This window comes from Erinaceus europaeus, chromosome 13, assembly GCF_950295315.1.
Source record: "Erinaceus europaeus chromosome 13, mEriEur2.1, whole genome shotgun sequence".
NCBI lineage: Eukaryota > Metazoa > Chordata > Mammalia > Eulipotyphla > Erinaceidae > Erinaceus > Erinaceus europaeus.
In genome coordinates this window covers 52,722,720-52,739,552 of record NC_080174.1, presented here as the reverse complement: position 1 = coordinate 52,739,552, position 16,833 = coordinate 52,722,720, and the positions used below count along the sequence as shown (strand labels likewise).

At 41.8% G+C, this 16,833-nt stretch overlaps 1 protein-coding gene across 1 annotated transcript in view; it reads left to right on the top strand.

Annotated features, from left to right (window-relative positions):
• PSMB2 (proteasome 20S subunit beta 2) overlaps positions 1-16,305 on the top strand; it is a 45,797-nt gene extending 29,492 nt beyond the window's left edge. Inside the window, exons 4-6 of the mRNA XM_007533090.3 lie at positions 8,329-8,491; positions 13,241-13,290; positions 16,075-16,305. Of these exons, the coding sequence (XP_007533152.1) occupies positions 8,329-8,491; positions 13,241-13,290; positions 16,075-16,182 (321 nt within the window). The 3' untranslated portion in view covers positions 16,183-16,305. The remainder of the gene's footprint in view (positions 1-8,328; positions 8,492-13,240; positions 13,291-16,074) is intronic.
• Positions 16,306-16,833: the final 528 nt, after the last annotated feature.

Sequence of the window (16,833 nt, the reverse complement as noted above, 5' to 3'; positions counted from 1 at the left end):
GTACTGTTCCTTTCAAAACCCACTTTCTGTTTAATGTATTTAGATGTTTATTTATAAAAACACTGTCATCTCTAGACAGATTCTGTTGTCCTACTGGTGGTTCTGCATCTCTGCAAATTAGTGACCCACCAAGAATGAAAGTGTGCTTCACAGACTATTTAATGTCCCAAGGTGCCACACATTGCAAAAGAGTGCACAGTTCTCCAAAGCACCTCACTCATAGCGACATCGTCCTGTTCAATTAGAGGTGGCAGAGGCTGGCCTGGCTCCAAAGAAAGACTGTCAATTCCTCTCTTTTCTGTGTCCACGCTTGGCAGGATGCTTCCTCACGCCCACCTCTCCCCCTTGCTGTGACTTTGGCTTCCGCCAGATGTCACACCGCTGCTTGTCACCGCCCAGACTCTTCCTCGCTGATTTTGTTGTTTCAGTGTATTTATCACAACTGTTCTATTTAGCTGTAAAATTTATGGAATTTCACACTCTTAATCACTGCAGTGCTTTTCCTTGAGAGGGAATGTACATGGAGTTGTATGCATAAGGGATGAAAGGAAGAAAACATTTCATCTAACTTAAGGAAAGTTAGATAACATATGCACCCCTCACTCACAAATGTAATTCAGGAAACTGAATTATAATGTTTAAAGTGGAAGTCAGCTCAATTCTGCAGGGCTCAGAGGTACTTAGGAAGCTTACATTAATCATGAGAGCGATATTAAGAAATGTGCTTATTGGCTAATTTTCCTGGCTTAAATATGTACCCTTTAACAACCAAAAAAAAAACAAAACAGATAATTCACTGGCTTTGTGATACATCTTCTTGATCTTACTACTTTACTTGTCCAGTCATATGTGTTAACAATACAGTCAGGTCCTAAAGTGATGCGGTAGTAACAGTTATTTTGTATAATTACTATTTAACAGGGATTGTATTGTGCACACTTTGCACATACTTACTTACTTGTGTGTAGATAAGGACATCTCAAGGTAACTTTAAGCATTCTACTTGAAGCTTACTTAATGTATTTATTAAGAAAGCTGAAATTCATTTTGAGTTCTAAAAATGGTTTATTTAGGGGAGTCGGGCAGTAGTGCAATGGGTTGAGCGCAAGTGGTGCAAATCGCAAGGACCCGAGTAAGGATCCTGGTTCAAGCCCCGGCTCCCCACCTTCAGGGGAGTCACTTCATAGGTGGTGAAGCAGGTCTGCAGGTGTCTCTCTTTCTCTCCCCCTCTCTGTCTTCCTCTCCTCTCTCCATTTCTCTGTCCTATCCAACAATGATGACATCAATAACAACAATAATAACTACAATAACAATAAAAAACAATAAGGGCAACAAAAAGGAAATGAAGTATTTCAAAAAAAAGGAATAGTGGAGACAACCAAACACTAGATTACTCCAGACAGAACAAGGATTTCTTCATAAAAGATTCCTGCAATTCTATCATGAGAAGTGTTCCCATCTCTTTCAGATAACTGGAAAATTTTCATATGTAATATACTGATCACAGGAAAAAAGAGAACAGATGGATAAGTAGCTAAAAATGAGACATCACATTCAGGATAAACATATCTTTAAGGACAAAACAGCATAAATGTACTTAGTAAATGGTGGTTAGCTCTCCATGTCTGGATGTATTGATATGTTGTTGCTGTTTGGTTTTCCTTTAGGCTTACAGAAAATCTATATATCTCTAGCCTATGCTAGTTTCAAGGTAGTAGGGTAAGTTGACTGTGAAGCAAACATGCTTTAAGTGTCAGTGCAACAGTGAAGAAACACCATTAACTTAGAACCCCTGAAAAGGGTCCAGGAAGGAAAGAGGAGGGTGACAGCTGTCATTTACTGCATTTCTATGCATACTATGTGTATGCATTTACTGCATGCTATGTATTTGTCAGACTGTGCTGGGCACTTAAATTTCTTCTGTATCCTTATTAAATCTGTTTTGCCACCAGCATTGTTACTTGATGCCTGCACTATGCCACTACTCCTGACAACCTTTCTCCCTATCTTATTCACTGCCTACCTCCCTCTCTTTTTTCCTTCCTTTCTTTCTTGATAGAGAGTTAGAGATAGAGACAGGAAAGGAGAGACCTCCAGCACCACTCCACTGCTGGTGAAGTTTCTCCCCAGGGGTGGGGGATGAGGGCTTGAACTGGGGTCCTTGCACATGATGACACCGATTCTGTACGAGGTGTGCCACTACATGCACCCCTCCCCATACCCTCACAGCCATTTATGAAGGCATACCTGTATCCATAGGTGATTGATTGTGTTTCCCTAGTAGTAATTTTAACATTTGTCCCAGATGTATTTTAGGCACTGTGGTTGTCATGTGCATTATATTATCTATTTGAATCTTCACTTTTGCAAAGGTAATATATTCCATGTTTTCAATGAAGACTCTATAAATGAGAGAGGTTAAGTGAATAACTTCTCTAAAGTCACACATCTGGTAATAGAACCAGATTCCAAACTCAGATCTAACTCTGCATTGTAACCGAGTTGTTTTCTTCCTAAGATATTTATTTATGCTATTGTTTTTCTCTTCATTTAGTTCTAAATACCTGGACTATGTCCTGTTTTTCTTTAGTTAGCAACCCATATCTAAAGGAAGAGAGAAAAAGAAGGACCCAGGAGTCAAGTAAAAGCAACATTATATGTGCATTCAGAGAGATGCTCCAGCTGATTTAAACGTGAACCAGTTCTCAGAAGTAGGAGTGAACAATTTCTGACATAATGTTTAGTGGTCTTTCTTCCTGTGATATTAAGCAATGTGTATCAAAACATACATAATGTTTTCTAGTATGATTATTCTTATTTGGGGACTATTTATTGAACATATGCTATATTTATACATCATTGAAAAAGCCAGCCATAAACCTGTACTTGTGGCACTTATACCTGATATAGATCTTTGATTAGGTGGATTGTATCTTATACATATTGTTTCCCTAAATGTATTTACCACAGATAGTCACGTGTGTGCGTGTTGTAAGAATAGCATAAAATTGAGTAGTTTGAATGGTCTCATTTCAGTAAAACATCAGTGAATCAAGAATATGATGCAATATAATAATAAAAAAAACTAACAACTACAGCATTATCACTCACTGAATGCCATGATTCTTAAAGAAGCAAGAGAGTAACAGAACATAACACTACTTGAAATTTTTTTAAAAAATAGTGTTAACCAGAGCTCTTTGGAGCATTGTCAGAAGAGTTTCAGAAACTGCAAGTTGTTACACAGATGTATTGATTTAATTAGTCTAGATAACACCATTTATGTATGCTTAAGCATCTCACACATGCAAAAGTTGGTAATTCGAAGTCACACAATAATTTGTGAGTTATCTTTTGTACCACGTGTTGCAACTTCTGAATGCCAGCTTTAGTGACTGTGTGTCAGATGCGTAAGCATTAATAAATGATATTATACAGTCCAATTCAGTAATACAATTTGCCTCTGCAAATCTGTTGACGTAGTTTAATGTAATATCTTTTGGTAATGACTTTTTAAAAATCACATTGTTGGGAACCAGGCAGTGGCTTACCTGGTTAAGCACACACATTACAGTGCGCAAAGACCCAGGTTCAAGCCCCTGGTCCCCATCTGCAGGGGGAAAGCTTCACAAGTGGTGAAGCAGAGCTGCAGGTATCTCTCTGCCTCTTTCACTCTCTACCTGCTCCTCCCCTCTCAATTTCTCTCTCTCTATCCAATAACAAATAATTAAAAAAAAAAACATTGTTTTGGTTTGATTTATCTGTGTATTTGTTTAGAGAAAGGAGAGGGAAAGAACCAGAGAGAGAGGCAATATACCAGAACACCACTCAACCATCCATTAGAACTCCCCTGGTGCTCCCATGTGGCACCAGAGTTTGAACCCAGGGCATCATAGATAACTGTGTGTATGTATATGTGGTCTCCTGAAGGGGCTATGACCTGGACGCACATTAATTATTTTAAACACAGTTAATCTCATAGTATGGGTAAGCTTCTCTGGCTAAGACCTCTTTGACTATCTGGGTGGTTCCCTTACTATGCCATTGAAACTTGATAAGATTGTTTTGGTTAAGCATACACTGGGTTATGGCAGTGAATGAGGGGTAGAGTTATCTTCTTAAAGCAAAAAAATAAACTTACTTTGTAATATGAAAAATGATAAATCTCGTGGAGAGGGACAACAGGAGAATCCCTTTGATAGGGGGAGTCAGTGGTAGTGCAGCGGGTTAAGTGCACGTGGCGCAAAGTGCAAGGACCTGCATTAGGATCCCGGTTGGAGGCCCCGGCTCCCCACCTGCAGGGAAGTCGCTTCATGGTGAAGCAGGTCTGCAGGTGTCTTATCTTTCTCTCCCACTCTCTGCCTCCCCTCCTCTCTCGATTTCTCTCTGTCATATCCAACAACAGCAACAACAACAATAATAACCACAACAATGATAAAACAACAAGGGCAACAAAAGGGGAAAAAATGGTCTCCAGGAGCAGTGGATTCGTGGTGCAGGCACTGAGACCTGGCAATAACCCTGGAGGCAAAAAACAAAACAAAACAAAACAAAAACAAGGGCAACAAAAAGGGAATAAATAAATATTTAAAAAAATAAATTTAAAAAAAGGAATCCCTTTGATATATGTGTAATACCAGGAAATGAACCCATGGCCTCCTGAATGTGCAATACCGTTGCTAAGCAGTTGCCCCAGCCCAGTTTTTGTCATTCTTTATTTTAGACAGACAAGAAGAAAGAGACAAGAGACCAGAGCACCACTCTGTATGGTCCAGGGTGTTCCCACGTGGTACCTAGGCTTAATAAGCCCAGGGCTTATTATTCAGCAAGGTGTATGATTTACTAAATATGGTATCTCCCAGCTCTATTTAATTTTAACTTTAAGAACACCACCGTAGGGGGTCGGGCGGTGGCGCAGTGGGTTAAGTGCATGTGGCGCAAAGCGCAAGGACCAGCGTAAGGATCCCAGTTCGAGCCCCCGGTTCCTCACCTTCAGGGGAGTCGCTTCACAAGTAGTGAAGCGGGTCTGCAGGTGTCTCTCTTTCTCTCCCCCTCTCTGTCTTCCCCTCCTCTCTCCATTTCTCTCTGTCCTATCCAACAACGAACAATATCAACAATGGTAATGATAATAACCACAACGAGGCTACAACAACAAGAGCAACAAAAGGGGGAAAAATGGCCTCTAGGAGCGGTGGATTCATGGTGCAGGCACCGAGCCCAGCAATAACCCTGGAGGAAAAAAAAAAAAAAAAGAACATCACCGTATTTATTCCATGATTTTACCTGCTTGCTTTTGCAGTGCTCTTTTCACGCTTTAAAAAAAAAAATGCTATTGTATATTTTTTATTTTTGGCTAATTTAAGCAAATTTGTGTGTTGTTATATAAGTGATTAACTATCAGAAGGGTAGCTGATACCAGAAATTTAAGTAGTATCTTTTATTCCAGAGTTTGGAATGCCTCACTTCTATTCCTTTTTTCTCACCACACTCCCTAGAAGATAGAACGGAGATTAATTAACCCAGTTTTACACATGAGGAAACAGCTTATTAGGGTTAAGTGTCTTACCTAAGGTCAGATTTACTAAGAACATATTCCAAGAATACAGTAGAGAATTCCAGCACCTGGTAAAATTAGTGCACTATCCACTGGGAAATATGATAGGCAGGTAATTATTTTCTCAGAAGTCTTGACTACTGCTGGTCAATTCTTACTTCTCTGAGACGATCCACCATCCTATCCCCAAGGTAGAAACTTGTCTCCAGATTAGAGCTAGTCTATAATTTTCAAGATTGTTAGGAACACTTCCCGTCTAGCAAAGCTGGCTTGAAATTCCAAGTAAGTGTCTAGTATTTTTAAGTACTTATTTATGATAGAGAATGGAGAGAGAGAGAGATATCCAGAGCACTGCTCAGGCACATGTAGTGCAAGGGACAGAAGTCAGGATTACATGTTTGTAAGTACAGCACTCTAGCCACTGTACAACCTCCCAAGCCACAGAATATTGTATTTTTATGTATTTTCTTATTTATTTTGCTAGATATTATTCGTTCAAAGAATGCAAGGTGTGACTTTAGCTTTCATGGTGTACTCCATACTAGGATTCATAAATATATTTTATTTCATTTAATATGCATTTCGTTTGCTATGGTATACTTACATTTTAGGATGGTTACATAATCATAGACAGAGCCTTCGCACTGCCCACTGAGGCAAAAGCAAGAAGAAAAAAACTTTTTTCTCCCCAGAGAAAAAGGAAGCCATGTGAAATGGGAATCTCACCACTGATGCCTCGGGACTGTAGACTGAATTTAACATGATAAATGGCTCAGCTGGTGCAGTGGTGGGACTCATCCATTTTTAAGATGGAAGAGCCAGGCAGAGCCAGAAATTGTAGAAACCTACATTTTTAACTTCCAAGATCAGGTGTGTTCAGGGTGGTATGGCCATAGGCAAAACCTACATTTTTTTAACTTGTATGTAATATAAGAAAAGGAGATATATGAATTCAACTTAAATTTTTTGTCTCATTGGTTAAAAAAAGAAAGAAAAGAAATACTTATTCTCTCAGTGGATCCTTACTATATTAGAAAAATGTTAAATGGCATCTAAATCTTTAATTCTAATGTTATGTTACTTTGTACTAAGGGGCTTCATTTTTATAGTCTGCATTACAAGTTTGGGACCAGCAAGTTAGCTCACCTGGATAGTGCACCTGCTTGGCCATGCATGTGATTCTAGATTAAAGCCTAGCCCCTATGGCACTGGAGGAAGCTTCAGTGTTGTGGTGTCTCTCCCTCTCTGTTTTTATCTTTTTCTGTGTGAGATAGTTGACCCAGAGCAGTGAAGCCCCAGCAACAACACCAACAAATAGTTCGGTGATTTGAGTCTTAACCCCAAGAATGGTTTCTTATTTTTGTTATCATTTTATTGGGGGAATGATAATTTACAAGAAAGTTGTTACACAAATACGTTTATTTCCGTTTGACAGATGTTTTGTTGCTAGTGAGAAAGAATCAGAGAATCACTGACACATAAAATGCCTGGGATTGAACTTGGGATATCATACTTGCAAGTCCAGTTGCTTCATCCACCCCTAGGCTGCAAGAGTTGTTTCTTTAATGGTGAGAAAGGACCAAGAGATAGCTCACCTGGTAGAGCTCACATATAACCATGAGTGAGGTTTGAGCCCCTGGTACCACATGAGACCACCATTTATAGCACCAGGGGAAGTTCCATGAATAGTGGAGCAGTGATATGGTGTGTCTCTGTGTGTCTTCTAAAATAAAAGGGGGTTGGCGGAGAAGTCCACCATAAGGGGCCATGGAAATGGTGCATGGGTAAAGCATTAGACTAAGCATGAGGACCTGAGTTTGGTCCCCAGCATGCATGTGTCAAGAGTGACTCTCTGATGTTCCTTTTCTCCTTCTCTCCCTCTCTCCCCACCTCTTCCTTTCTTTCTCCCTCTCCCTCTCTCTCTCTGGTGGTGTTCCTTTTCTTCTCTCTCTCTCTCTCTCTCTCTCTCATAAAAATAAAACTTAAAAACAAACAGGGCTGGGTGGTGGCGCATCTGGTTGAGCGCACACATTATAGTGCACAAGGACCCAGGTTCAAGCCCCCAGTCCCCACCTGCAAGGGGAAAGCTTTACGAGTGGTGAAGCAGGTGTCTCTCTGTATCTCTCCCTCTCTGTCACCCCTTTCCCTCTCAATTTCTGGCTGTCTATACAATAAATAAAGATAATTTTTAAAAAAACAGCTGAAGCAGTGCATTTGTGTATGTGCCAAGGTTCCTGTGTCCAAAATAAAAGATTTAGTAGTGAGCCGTACAGTTTATCATTAGAGATTTTGGTTCAGATGCCCAGGCTGAACCTACTCTGAGTGACATGGTTAGAGCCGCTGCTTTGTTTTTAGTCTGTGATGTGACCTTTAAGTCTTTCTAGTTTTAGGAAATACATAAGAGTACTTGTGCTGGGGCCCAGTGTTGGTGCACCTGGTTGGGCACACATGTTACAGTGTGCGAGTACTTGTGCTTGGCCTTTGAAATGCTTTGGTAATAGGTTCTGGACCATAGACTTTAAGAGAAAGTCACTTCATATACCTTCCAAGGCCCCAGATGGTCATCTGTCCTAAGGAAGCAAGTTGACTTCCCTTTATCTCTCATACATTCTAGGCCCTTTAGCTCTCTCTAAATATTTGTTTTTATCATGATTTAGTAAATACTCAAAGTGCTACTTTAATACATCAAGAATTAGCACATTCCCATTTTCCATGGGAAGAGATGTCAGTGTTAACTGACTTGTTCATCAGATTGCCATATCTTTCCTTTGCAGACCCCGTATCATGTCAACCTCCTGTTGGCTGGCTATGATGAGCATGAGGGTCCCGCGCTCTACTACATGGACTACCTGGCAGCCTTGGCCAAGGCCCCTTTCGCAGCCCACGGCTATGGTGCCTACCTGACTCTCAGTATCCTGGACCGATACTACACACCAAGTAAGTTCCACCACTCTACCATTACCTCTCAGTAGGAGGTAATAGTAAAGAACCATTCTCAGCTATTTGTAGCTTTGTACACTATCCCTCCATTTGGCCGGGATTTGAATGGAGGATGGAACTTAGGAAAAGAAGCTCAAATAGATATGCTGAAAGTTTTTCTCTTCTGTGGGTCAATTAAGATATTAAAAAGTCTCTCTTTTACCAAGCCATATGAGATCCTGCATTTGCCCAGAGTGGAGTTTTGATTTGTTTCAAGAGTGCTATAATGAGTCAAACTGTACTTCTTCAGTTGTAAAAGTTCAGTTTTGGGGTGGGTTTTTATTGTTTGTTTGTTTTTATGTTCTGGGAGGTGTTGTGCAGTGGATAAAATCATATAACTCTCAGGGAGTTGGGCAGTAGCACAGCAGGTTAAAAGCAGGTGGCACAAAGCACAAGGACCCGCATAAGGATCCTGGTTCGAGCCCCCGGCTCCCGACTTACAGGGGAGTCACTTCACAAACCATGAAGCAGGTCTGCAGGTGTCTATCTTTCTAAATTTTTTTTTTTTTAATTTTTAAAAAGCATCTAACTCTCAAGCATGAAGTTCTGTGTTTGATCCATGGCTTTGCATTTACCAGAGTGATGTCTGGTTCAATCTCTCCCCCTCGGGGCTATCTCTGGGGCTCGGTGGGTGCACTACGGATCCTGAAGGCCATTTTCTCCACTTTATAGGATAGGACAGAGAGAAATTGAGAGAGATGGGGAAGATAGAGAGGAGGAGAGAAAGATAGACATCTACAGACCTGCTTCAGTACTTGTGAAGTGTCCCCCCATAGGTGGGGAGCCAAGGGCTTGAACCTGGATCCTTGCATGGGACCTTGTTCTTCGCTCAATGTGCACTTAACTCAGTGCACTACCGTCTGGTTCAACCTCTCTCTTCTTTTGCCCCTCTTCCTCTCTCTCCCCTTGTATCTCTTTAATAAATAAATAAAATCTAAAAAAGAAAAAGTACTATGCCCCCCTCTCTCATTTAGATGCTTGCTAGTATCTCAGTAAACCAGGTAGTTGACGTGTTTGTTTTGAGTTTGTGAGGAGGAAGAACAGGGAATGAAAGATAGACACCTGCAGACCTGCTTCACCACTTGTGAAGCGACTCCCCTGCAGGTGGAGGCTCGAACCAGGATTCTTATGCCAGTCCTTGCACTTTGTACCACATGTGCTTAACCTGCTGTGCTACTGCCTGACCCCCCAGTCCTGATTCTTATTAAGGTGTCCTGAGGTAGATTTTGATTAACTAGTGGTCTCAGGTGATTCAGCCACCAGGTTCCAGATGCGAGCATGATGCTGACCAGACTTCCTTGGATAGACGACCCCACCAATGTGTCCTGGAGCTCCACTTCCCCAGAGCTCCACCCTACTAGGGAAAGAGAGAGGCAGGCTGGGAGTATGGATCGATCAGTCAACACCCATGTTCAGCGGGGAAGCAATTACAGAAACCAGACCTTCCACCTTCTGCCTCCCAAAATGACCTTGGGTCCATACTCCCAGAGGGATAAAGAATGGGAAAGCTATCAGGGGAGGGGATGGGATATAGAGATCTGGTGTGGAGTTGTACCCCTCCTATCCTATGGTTTTGTTAATGTCTCTTTTTTGAAATTAATTTTTAAAAATCTAGGGTAGGGTGGGGCAGTGGAACAGCTGGCTGATCACACATGTTACAAGGACCTGGGTTCATGTTCCTGGACCCCACCTGCAGAGGAAGAGCTTCACAAATGGAATAAATAAGATATATTTTTTTAAATCAATGCGCTTTTTTTGGTCACAGTGGGACTTTACTGTTTGGGCCAACATTTTCAGATAGAAAGAAAGAAAGTGAAAGACACCACAGCACCAAAACTTAGTCCAGTGTGATGGGGGCCAGACTTGATCTCGGTTGAACACTTGACAAAACAAGTGCACTCTAGGTGAGCTGTCTTTCCAGCCCTAAAAATCAAAGCTTTATATTTATATATTTTAAAAATGTTTATCTATTTATTCCCTTTTGTTGCCCTTGTTGTTTTATTGTTGTAGTTATTATTTCTTGTTATTGATGTCGTTGTTGGATAGGACAGAGAGAAATGCAGAGAGGAGAGGAAGACAAGAGAGGAGGAGAGAAAGACAGACACCTGCAGACCTGCTCCACCACCTGTGAAGTGACCTCCCTTCAGGTGGGGAGCCAGGGGCTCGAACTGGGATCCTTATGCCAGCCCTTGGGCTTCGCGCCACCTGCGCTTAATCCGCTGCACTACCGCCTGACTCCCTATATTTTTATTTTTAGTTGCTCCCAGGCTGTACAATGAACCCACTGCTCCCAGCAGCCATTTTCTATACCAAAATCCTTGGTTTTTGTTTTTGTTTGTTTGTTTGTTTTTGTTTTGTTTTTTGTCCCTTTTCTTTTTTTCATTTGATAGTCCGGAGAGAAAATGAAAAGTGAGGGGGAGATAGGGAGAGGAGAAAGGAGGCGATACCTGCAGCACTGCTTCACTGCTCAAGATCCTGGGTGTTCATGCACAACAGTTGTGTGCCCTACTAGATTACTAGATGTGCTGCTCGCTACTCGACCCTCAGAATCAAGGCTTGCTTTTTATTTTTATTAATTGATTATTTTAGATAAAGAGAAATTGAGGGGGAAGATAGAGGATTCTTGCAGTACTGCTTCACCACTCATGAAGCTTCCCTCCCCCCTCCCAACCTCCTGCAGATGGAGACTGGGGGCTTGATCCAAGGTCCCAGAGCATTGGAACTTGTGCTTTCTGTCAGGCACACTACCATTCAGCCCCCCAAATTGAAGCTTTTTTAAATTTTTATTTATAAAATAGAAATATTGACAAGACTATAGGATAAGAGGGGTGCATTTCCACACAGTACCCACCCCTAGAGCTCTATATCTAATCCCTTCCCCTAACAGCTTTCCGATGCTTCCTCCCTCTGGGAGTATGGGCCAAGGGACATTATCAGGTGCAGAAGGTCTGGCTTCTGTAATTGCCTCTCCACTGAACATGGGCACTGGCAGGTCGATCCATACTCCCAGCCTGTCTCTCTCTTTCCCTAGTGGGGTGGGGCTCTGGGGGGATTCAGGACACATTGGTGGGGTCGTCTGCCCAGGGAAGTCAGGTTGGCATCATGGTAGCATCTGGAACCTGGTGACCAAGATTCTCAGGTTGAAAGCAGCTTCCTTGCAGAGCTCACACCAGTGTTGTCTCCAAGCCGCCATCTTGGTTCCACTGAAGCATTTTTTTTTATTGTTGTAAGTTACTACTGTTGTTATTGATGTCGTCGTTGTTGGATAGGACAGAGAGAAATGGAGAGAGGAGGGGAAGACAGAGGGGGGAGAGAAAGATAGACACCTGCAGATGTGCTTCACCGCCTGTAAAGTGATTCCCTTGCAGGTGGGACTGAAGCATTTTTTAAGGCCACAAGTCTTGTTCCTTCTCTTAGGTCTGCCTTATGAATGGCCCCACTTACAAGAAGAAACTGATTTGTAGAGATTTGTCAATAAGGTGTCAGCTTGACAAAGCTTCAGACAAAGGAAAGCTTTTGTGCTAAGTTATACCCTCTGACCCTAGTCCCAAACTCTACTTTAGTCACTGTGAACAATAGGTACTTGGAATTTCAACTTTCACAGGCTGTAGATGCAGCATTGGAAACTACTTCTTTCATTATGTTCCATCCTTCTCTGTCAGTATAATAAGAAACTGGTTTATTTGCTCCCTTTTTTGGTGCTACTCTTTCACTCTACCCCAGCCGCCAGTGCTCAAGAACACATCCTGAAAAGAATGTTAGTGATTGTTTATTGATTTGATATCTGACATTAATGCATCTGATTTGCCCAGCAAAACAACTGAACCACCCCCTGAAGCCTAGCTGCATAATATGTCATCCTAGTTTGCCATGCCTGTGGACAGTTCCTCTGGCTTCTGTTTGGAGTTTCAGCTCCATTCTATAATTCTCTTTCCATTGTTAACTACGGCTCAGCTGGGAAACTGCAGCCAAAACCCTGATCCTGTCCTCTCTTTCCCTGACTTGCAGCTGGTTAAGGCAGATGGAACTGATTTAAGTCCTGCACTGGGGCTGAGGGGGGTTGGGCGGTTGTATGTGGGATTTAAAAAAAAAAAAAGTCAGGCTGGACTTCTCCAGAGGCAGGCCCTGACCATGTGAGGCAGACTTCTGTCATGCTTATCCCTCTGTAGAAAATGAATTTGCAGTGGCTTGTGGCTGCTGGAGTACTTTAGGCCTGGGCACTCTCAACTGCCTGTGAAATGAGTTTGTTATATATGACTATGTATTTATTCTTCCTTTTCCATTTGTGTAGCATGGTGACCTGAAGAGGTTTGAAGCTTAGTCAGAAGTTTGGTGTGGGGGATAGATAGCATAAAAAAAAAAGGTAGTCCTTATTGATAGAAGAGAATATATCTTGGGCGGGGGAGATAGCATAATGGTTATGCAAACAGACTCTCATACCTGAAGGTTTGAAGGTCCCAGGTTCAGTCTCCCACACCACCATAAGCCAGAGCTGAGCCAGTGCTCTGGTTTAAAAAAAAAAAAAAAGTTGTTTGGTGGGGGGACTGGGGTAGGATAGCATAACGGTTATGCAAAGAGACTCTCATGCCTGAGGCTCCTAAGTCCTGGGTTCAGTCCCCTGCCCCACCATAGATAAAAAAAAAAAAATAGTGTGAGTTTGATTTAATGGAAGCACCTTGAATCCCTGACCTTTGTGTTCTCTTTCAGATATCTCTCGTGAGAGTGCAGTGGAACTTCTTAGGAAATGTCTAGAGGAGGTGAGTACTTCCCGTGGGGTCCTGACAGGAATATCTGGCCTGTTTGCCTGTATTGCTCCAGTTCCTTAGTTGCATTTTCCCCCATCCTTGCCCAGAAGTGTGATAAATACACATTAACCAGATGTGAAATTGCTACCAGGGATAAAATTGGTGGGTAACAGGCATTTTTTTTTCCTCTCATGGGTCACCTCATTGATGTCGATTTTTTCAAAAGATTTTATTTATTTATTAATGAGAAAGATAGGAAAAGAAAAAGAACCAGACATCACTCTGGTACATGTGCTGCTGGGGATTGAACTTAGGACCTCATGCTTGAGAGTCCAGTGCCTTAGCCACAGCACCACCTCCCAGACCACTGATGTCAATTTTATAATTTAATTATTTTTCTTTTTGGTCCATACTGGTGGTTCTCAAGTTTTAGTGTATATAAACTTGTTTTTGAAATTTTTGATTTACATGCCGCATCCCTAACCTCCCACCTTCAGTCCTGATTCTTTTTTTCCCTCTTGTTGCCCTTGTTGTTTTTATTATTGTTGTAGTTATTATTGTTGTTGTTATTGATGTTGTCATTGTCATTGTTGGATAGGACAGAGAGAAATGGAGAGAGGAGGGGAGATGGGGGAGAGAAAGATAGACACCTGCAGACCTGCTTCACCACTTGTGAAGCGACTCCCCTGCAGGTGGAGGCTCGAACCAGGATTCTTTTTTTTTTTTTTTTTTTTAATATTTATTTTATTTATTTATTCCCTTTTGTTGCCCTTTGTTGTTTTTTATTGTTGTAGTTATTATTGTTGTTGTCGTTGTTGGATAGGACAGAGAGAAATGGAGAGAGGAGGGGAAGACAGAGAGGAGGAGAGAAAGATAGACACCTGCAGACCTGCTTCACCTCTTGTGAAGCGATGCCCCTGCAGGTGGGGAGCCAGGGTTCGAACCGGGATCCTTATGCCGGTCCTTGCGCTTTGCGCCACCTGCGCTTAACCCGCTGCGCTACAGCCCGACTCCCTCGAACCAGGATTCTTATGCCAGTCCTTGCACTTTGTACCACATGTGCTTAACCTGCTGTGCTACTGCCTGACCCCCCAGTCCTGATTCTTATTAAGGTGTCCTGAGGTAGATTTTGATTAACTAGTGGTCTCAGGTGATTCTGCTACAGCAGGTTTATGGTAAGCTGGGGTCATTCTTTAAGGAGAGTTTACCTGCTCTATTCTTATACCATCTAGTATGAGAGCCTATAGTATAAGTATGAGCCCTAGAGGGAAAAAAATTTCTCCTGAGAACTCAGGAGATCATAGAAAATAAGGAACTTTGGGTCAAAGAAGAGAGTAACCTTTAGTTTAGGAACATGAACCCTACCCACTCTAGTAATGATACTGGAATCTTGAATCTTGAGACTTTGGGATATGTATTTACTGTAAACCATTCATCCTTCCCCCAATAAAAATAATTTTAAAAAAAGACTTTGGGATAAGAGTAGGTAAAGAAAGCAACTCCCTGTTTTATTCTTTTATTGTTCTTATGGCCTAAGGATGAACTTAAATTCATGTCTAGTGAGAGTAGTAGAATAAGGGTATTTGGGAGTTTGTTTTTGCCAAAGCACTCAGCTCTGCCTATTTGGTGGTGCTGAGTATTGAGCTGGGACTCTTGAATGCAAAGTTTGCACACTACCACTGTACCCCCTCTCTTCCTCTTGTTTGTAAATCCATTTCCAAAACCAGAAGTTGATAATAAACGTAGGTGCTTTTCTTAACCATTCAGCTGAGAGACCATGTTAATTGGACAGTCCCCGAATGGAAGTACTGCCAGAAAGAAAACAACTAACTAAAGTGCAGTGAGACCTTATTCTGCACATATCCTAAAGATGATCATTTTAGAAGCCCTCAATTCCTCATTGTCATTTCTTGTTCTTGATGCTTGATTCTGGACATAGAAGTCATTAGCCAGAGAGAACTGGAAATGGAAGGCTTTCCTGTCCGATTCTTAACTGCAAAGGAGATGAGAAACTTCAAAGGGAGGTCTAGTCTGGGATATGATGCTAAAAGAGCAAGCAGAGAGCTTTGTGCCTTTTGTTTGGAAATGCAGTGTCCACAATGGGTGGGAATAGAAGCAAAGATTTTCTCCACTTACGTTCCTCAGTAATCTCCGACAAGATCAGTGAAACTGTCTGCCTCTGTGCAGATAGACCACAGCTCCTTTGGAACACTCTCATACAGATTTATGAGAGGACAAAGATGTTACTTTAATATAACAGGTCAGCTTGAATTGGAGAAGACAGAAGCAGGGATTGTTTAAAAAAAAAAAAGTTCTGACATTCCTATCTCTGTCTCCCCACCCCTCCCCTCCCCCTAAGCCCTCCTAATGCAAGTGGTTGGCTAAGCTAAAACAAACTAATGACCCCTAGGGTACATAGCTTGGTCTGTAACTTCTTCCTAGGGCAGTTACTTCCTTCTTTGCTTTATTACTTTCAGGCATTAGAAAAAGAAGTCTTATTGGTAGCAGGCTGTGAGGAATGGACCATTGGATTGCCTCATTCTTTAATCAGCTTATTAATCAGGCAGGCTCCCAGCTGCACCTCTCCCAGTTGATGCTTACTACCTTCCAGCCTCAGACACCAGTTGCAGTTTGGGCTTTTCCTCCATATCTTAGTACCAACTACACACTCTCCAGTAGTGTATACACTGCACAAGAGGGGATTTTTATCTGCTGTGTGCACCTAAAATAGAACCTAACCCACAGTGAGCACTCAATAAATAATTTGCTTACTAATTTCTTTCCTGTCTCCTACAGCTCCAGAAACGCTTCATCCTTAATCTGCCAGCCTTTAGTGTTCGGATCATTGACAGAAATGGCATCCATGACCTGGACAACATTTCCTTCCCTAAACAAGGTTCTTAACGACATGCCCTCCCTTCCACTTGCCAGGGGATTATTTTTGATGGGCTTCTTAATTTTTTTCTACTCTTTTGAAGTGTACTCTTGATAGATGGTTAATTCAGAATAAATCTGAATATGACTAAATTGAGAAGTGTTTTGTGTGTCAGTTTACCTAACATCACCACAGGGAGTAAGTGGAAGAGGACTGTCTTCCTCCCACTTTTTTTCCAAGACTGTTTGTCATTGCCAAGATTCCACCACCTGAGCTGACTTTTTCAGATAGAAATAGAGGAAGAAGGGCTGAGGGGACAGCATAATGGTTATTCAAATGACCTTCCTGCCTGAGGCTCTTAGGTCCCAGTTTAAATCCCCAGCACCACCATAAGCCAGAGCTAAGCAGTGCCCTGGTACTAAAAAAAAGTGGGGGGGAATACCACAGCCCCAAAACTGTCTACAGTGTGGAGTACTCAAACCTGGGTCATGTGTGAGCATGACAGAAGCAAGTACATCTGGGTGAGCAACCTTGTTGGCTTTTATTTACTTCATTTAACACTATATTGGAGGTTATTTTTATATCAGTACATATATAGCAAACTTGTTGACAGTTGCATGTTATTCCATTAAATTCTGTGTAGGCAATTAACCACATTTCTGATATGTCTAATTTAGCTT